The 5,380-nt window shown below is 63.6% G+C and overlaps 1 protein-coding gene across 2 annotated transcripts; it reads right to left on the bottom strand.

Moving 5' to 3' along the window:
- SLC35B1 (solute carrier family 35 member B1) lies at positions 1-4,850 on the bottom strand. 2 transcript variants are annotated; one of them, XM_005532463.3, is made up of 9 exons: positions 4,668-4,850; positions 4,353-4,456; positions 4,125-4,255; positions 3,415-3,445; positions 3,032-3,189; positions 1,563-1,689; positions 1,024-1,130; positions 563-716; positions 1-358 (listed from the first exon to the last, which is right to left on the bottom strand). In XM_005532463.3, exons 1-9 carry the CDS (start codon positions 4,844-4,846, stop codon positions 306-308), a joined length of 1,044 nt encoding a protein of 347 aa, XP_005532520.2. In that variant the 5' UTR covers positions 4,847-4,850; the 3' UTR covers positions 1-305. The 2 variants fall into 2 exon arrangements, with proteins under 2 accessions (XP_005532520.2, XP_087924308.1); XM_088068182.1 differs by having other exon boundaries at positions 1,563-1,690; positions 3,126-3,189.
- Between the last annotated feature and the right edge of the window lie 530 nt (positions 4,851-5,380).

Raw genomic sequence — 5,380 nt, 5'->3', positions numbered from 1 at the left:
AATTGTCCTGTTTTCTTTAATAAAGATAGGAAGGATTTGTGTTTTCCTGTTAAGGCAAGGATCTGCTGCTGCTGCTCGGCTCCAGGGGGCAGCTCCGATTACACAAAAAAAGCTGAATTACACCTCAAACTAAAGGATTACATTTTAGAGACAATTCAGAATTAAAAAAACAAACCAAACCCAAAAATAAATTCCACATGGTTTCCTTCTGATTCCCTGTCCTGAGTCCAGTTCCACACCAGATTCTGAGGTACAAGACAATAAATTAAAAGTTCATTCCAACTGCGGGGATCGCTCGCTCAATCTCAGTGCGACGTCTTCTTCACCCCCTTCCCGAATTTGGCATCGAGTCCAAGGCCTGGGAGGAGACAAAACACGAGGTTTGTGCCCTTCAAACCAGCAGGAATTTCAGGAATTTCGGGAAAAACCAGCTGAATATCCCCACATTTACCCCTGGATTGAGGCTGGGGGGACAGGAGCCCGCGCTCCGCCCGTGTCCCGTCCCCACGGCTTCCAGGAGCTGCCAGGGCAGGAATCCCGGGATTTCCCTCCCCAAACTCACCCAGGAACACCAGGACGGTGCCCACCCACTGCATGGGGCTGATGGGGTTGGCAAAGAGCACCACGGAGGCCAGGATGGTGAAGAACTTGCGGGTGGTGGTGATGATGGAGCAGGTCAGGGGCCCGAAGTACACCACGGTCATGAAGATGAAACTCTGCCCCGAGAGCACAGAGCCGCCGTCACTGCCGGCCCAGGCAGACAGGGGAACCCCCCAGGAGCTTTCTGCTTCTAATCCTGCTTATTCCTGGCTTAAACTGGGTTTGTGGAATCCTGGAACGGGCCCTGAAGCTCATCCAGGGACGCCTCCCCCGATCCCAGGCTGCTCCAAGCCGGCCTGGGGCGCTGCCGGGGATGGGGCAGCCACAGGTTCCCCGGGAATTCCATCCCAGCCCCTCCCAGGGAAGGAAACCCCACCCCAGATCCCGTCCCTGACCCCGTGGGACCCAGCCCAGGGCACGGACCTGGCCCAGGGCGCTGGTGAGGCCGAAGAGGAGGATGTTGGAGATGATGCTGGGATAACGCTCCGTGAAACTCAGGAACTCCCAGAGCTCCCCCGTGAACAGGATCCCTGGAAAACAGCCTGGGATGAGGATTCCCCACCCACCTGGGGTCAGCTTGGGCTCAGAACCCCCCAAAACAGGGAGTGAATTCCACAAACAGCAGGAAAAACACCAGCAGGACAAGCAGTCGCCCTCCTGGTTAATTAGTGAAAGAAAGATCATTAACTGGGATCAAATTCCACCAGAACAGTCCCCAGCCATTAATCAGGAGTGCTGCTGCCTAATCCTGGGAAGGTTTGGGCTGGAAGGGACCTTAAAACTCCTCCAGTGCCAAGGGCCAAGGGCAGGGGCAGCTCCAGCCCTCCTGGGCTCCGGTTTCTGCTCCCAGCTGGAGCAGGGGCGGCTCTGGGACCTCCAGGGCAGGGCCAAACAGAAACCCCCGACAAAACCAAGCTGCAGAGAGCCCCAGAGCCGGTTTTGGATCCGTCCTGGCTCCTCACCTGCCCCCAGGAACAGCGTGGACCAGAGGTTGACGTTGAGCATCATGTGGTTGGAGCCTGTCTGGTAGTGAGCCCTCATGTGGTCCTGGGCCACCCCCGTGAGCCCGTCCAGGGTCAGCGACAGCAGCTGCGGACGGACAGGATGGACAGGGGATGGACAGGGGATGGACAGGGGATGGACAGGGATGGACAGGGATGGACAGGGATGGACAGGGATGGACAGGGGATGGACAGGGATGGACAGGGATGGACAGGGGATGGACAGGGCATGGACAGGATGGACAGGGATGGACAGGGGATGGACAGGGGATGGACAGGGGATGGACAGGGGATGGACAGGGATGGACAGGGGATGGACAGGGATGGACAGGGATGGACAGGGGATGGACAGGGGATGGACAGGGCATGGACAGGGCATGGACAGGGCATGGACAGGGGATGGACAGGGGATGGACAGGGATGGACAGGGATGGACAGGGGATGGACAGGGGATGGACAGGGGATGGACAGGGGATGGACAGGGCATGGACAGGGATGGACAGGGATGGACAGGGCATGGACAGGGCATGGACAGGGATGGACAGGGGATGGACAGGGATGGACGGGGATGGACAGGGGATGGACAGGGATGGACAGGGCATGGACAGGGATGGACAGGGCATGGACAGGGATGGACAGGGGATGGACAGGGCATGGACAGGGGATGGACAGGGCATGGACAGAGGAGGGACAGAGGAGGGACAGAGGAGGGACAGAGGAGGGACAGAGGAGGGACAGAGGAGGGACAGAGGAGGGACAGAGGAGGGACAGAGGAGGGACAGAGGAGGGACAGAGGAGGGACAGAGGAGGGACAGAGGAGGGACAGAGGAGGGACAGAGGAGGGACAGAGGAGGGACAGAGGAGGGACAGGGATGGACAGGGATGGACAGGGATGGACAGGGGACACCGTCAGGCCCCGTTGTCATTGGAAAATGCCAATTCTCCCTTTTCACAGCAGCTCCCAGCAGGGATTGTCAGGGGGGTGCAGAGCACAGGGAGGCTCCTCTCACCCCCCACCTCAGCCTGCTACAGCTCCAGGGCACACCTGAGAGCTGGGAATTTATCCCAGTGTAAATCCCACCTGAGAGCTGGGAATTTATCTCAGTGTAAATCCCACCTGAGAGCCCCAGGATTTCTCCCAGGTGTAAATCCCACCTGAGAGCTGGGAATTTATCCCAGTGTAAATCCCACCTGAGAGCTGGGAATTTATCCCAGTGTAAATCCCACCCGAGAGCCCCAGGATTTCTCCCAGGTGTAAATCCCACCCGAGAGCCCCAGGATTTCTCCCAGGTGTAAATCCCACCCGAGAGCCCCAGGATTTCTCCCAGGTGTAAATCCCACCCGAGAGCCCCAGGATTTCTCCCAGGTGTAAATCCCAGCCGTGCTCCCCCAGCTGAGGCCCCCCAGCCCCGTGGGGTCCCCGCACTCACCAGGAGCAGCTCCCCGTAGCCAAAGACGTGCTCGGTGTCCCCGGTGCCCTTTTTGGGTTTGTAGAGGAACAGGGCCACCCCCGCCACGATCAGCAGCACGCACAGGTACTTGGCTGGGGGGTACCTCTTCCGCAGCAGGGTCACCCCCAGCAGCATCACTGGGGACAGGGGAGGTCAAAAACTGCCCCCCAAACCCCCCCACAGGAGTTAACCCCCTACAAAGCCATCCCCAGATGGTGCCTGGCGAGAGGGAACAGCGCAAAGCGACCCCAAAGCCCTTCCTGGAACGAAAGCCAGCCCAGCCCCAGGCGGCTCTGACAGGTGAGGGCTGCTGGAGGCACAGGAATCCGCAGGAATCCACAGAAAAATGGGAATTCTCTTACCTGGAATGGGCTTACAGGACTTGCCCAGGACCTGGGAAGGGGAGAAGGGCGTTAATGATGCTCATCCCAAAACGAGCTCCCAAACCTCCCCCGGGCCCGCTGAGACTCAGCAGGGACAGTTCAGCACCTGCCTCCAAGGCAATTACCCCAATTCCCTCCTAATTAACGAATTCCCCTCTTCCAGGGGGTCTCTGTCCCTCCCCTGAGCGCTCTCAGCCCCTCCCTGGGCCCCAGCAGTGACCAGGACACCAAAGTGACCGCAGGGAAATGAGAGGGGGGTGGGAGCCACAGCCACTGTCCCCTGGGTGTCACAGCCACTGTCCCCTGGGTGTCACAGCCACTGTCCCCTGGGTGTCCCCCAGGTGTCCCCTGAGTGTCACAGCCACTGTCCCCTGGGTGTCCCCCAGGTGTCCCCTGAGTGTCACAGCCACTGTCCCCTGGGAGCCACAGCCACTGTCCCCTGGGAGCCACAGCCACTGTCCCCTGGGTGTCACAGCCACTGTCCCCTGGGTGTCACAGCCACTGTCCCCTGGGTGTCCCCTGGGTGCCACAGCCACTGTCCCCTGGGTGCCACAGCCACTGTCCCCATGGAATCACAGTCACTGTCCCCTGGGTGTCCTCCGGGTGTCCCCTGGGTGTCCCCCGGGTGTCACAGCCACTGTCCCCCCCTCGGTGTCCCCTCATTGTCCCCCGTGTGTCCCCATTCCCACCTGTGTGGGGTAGCTGACGAACTGCAGTGCGGAGTTGCTGGAGACCATGGCGCCCAGGTAGGAGAGGGAGCAGGCTCCGTACAGCCAGCCCCGAGTGCGGTCCGGCCGCGCCGCGTCCAGCAGGCGGATCACTGCGGGCACGGCACAGCACCGGGGCTCAGGGGCTGCCCCGGGCCCCCGGCACCGACCGACCGCGGCTCCCGCGGCTCCCGGGGCTGCCGGACTTACGGAGCTTGGCGAAGGCGGCGTTGATCACGCACTGGATGAACACGAGGGTCAGCGCGTACTTGAACTTCTCCTGCTTCGCGCCCTCCCCGTAGCGGCCCCGGGTGCTGCGGGACAGACACCGGTGACACCGGGAACAGAGCGGGACAGACACCGGTGACAGCACGCAGGGCACGGGGAAGGAGCGGCGCGCCCCGGCCGGGTCCGGCTGCCCGAGCCTGTCCCGGTCCCTCCTCCCCAGAGCCCCGGGTGTCCCCCCGGCCCCGCGTCCCTCGCCGCTGTCCCCGGCCCGTGTCCCCCGGCCCCGCCGTCCCTCACATGCTCTCCTGCAGGATGCCGTAGTAGAAGTAGCAGGCGAACACGCCGAGGAAGCAGACGGGCAGGCGGAGGCGCTCGGGCAGCCCCGGGGCCGCGCTCGCTGCCATGGTGGCGGCGGGGCCGCTCAGCGCGGGCGGCACCTCCAGCGCCACATCCCGCGGCGCCCCGGGCGGCCTCATCAGCCCCGCCGCGCCCGCCCCGCCCCGCGCCGCCCCACGCGCTGCCGGACCCGCCGCGGGGGGGAAGGCGGGTCAGGGGAGCCGGGAACGGCGCGGAAGCGGGCGGGGCTCCGCGCCGCGATCTCTGAGCCCCCCGCGGGGCCGCGCCCGCCGCGGTTCGGCCGGGATGGGGCCGGCGGAGCGCGGCGTGGCGCAGGCATTATTGTGGACACCCCAGCCCCGGGGGCCTTCGCGAGGCACGGCGCGCGCAGGAGCGCCACACGATGTGGAGAGCGGCGATTGGCTGCGCTGAGGGGGCGGGGCAGAAACACGGGCTCTGATTGGTGATCCGGGCCGAGAGGCTCCGCCCACTCCCGGCGCCGCCGAGCGGGGCCCTGCGGGCTCCTTCCGCCGGCCCGGGCCTCTCGATCCCGGTGGGGCGGAGCTGCCGGGTCCTGGCCGGGACCGGTTCCGCTTTTCCCGAAGCCCCGGTTAGTCGCTCCCGCTGCTCCAGGCCGCGTATCCGGGAAGTTCCCGAGCTCCGCGGAGCAGCGA

The sequence above is a fragment of the Pseudopodoces humilis genome, chromosome 29 (assembly GCF_049639895.1).
Source record: "Pseudopodoces humilis isolate 2021_Gansu_Grassland_sample_001 chromosome 29, ASM4963989v1, whole genome shotgun sequence".
Lineage (NCBI taxonomy): Eukaryota > Metazoa > Chordata > Aves > Passeriformes > Paridae > Pseudopodoces > Pseudopodoces humilis.
Note: the sequence above shows the minus strand (reverse complement) of the source record. Positions and strands in the feature narration are given on the sequence as shown.

Excerpts from the sequence above, each read along its gene's own strand:
- SLC35B1 (XM_005532463.3), bottom strand. The coding sequence starts at position 4,846 with ATGAGGCCGCCCGGGGCGCCGCGGGATGTGGCGCTGGAGGTGCCGCCC. Across the intron at positions 4,256-4,352 it reads CGCCGCCTTCGCCAAGCTCC|TGATCCGCCTGCTGGACGCG; the intron begins GTAAGTCCGGCA and ends CCGTGCCCGCAG. Across the intron at positions 3,190-3,414 it reads GTCCTGTAAGCCCATTCCAG|TGATGCTGCTGGGGGTGACC; the intron begins GTAAGAGAATTC and ends CCCTGTCCCCAG.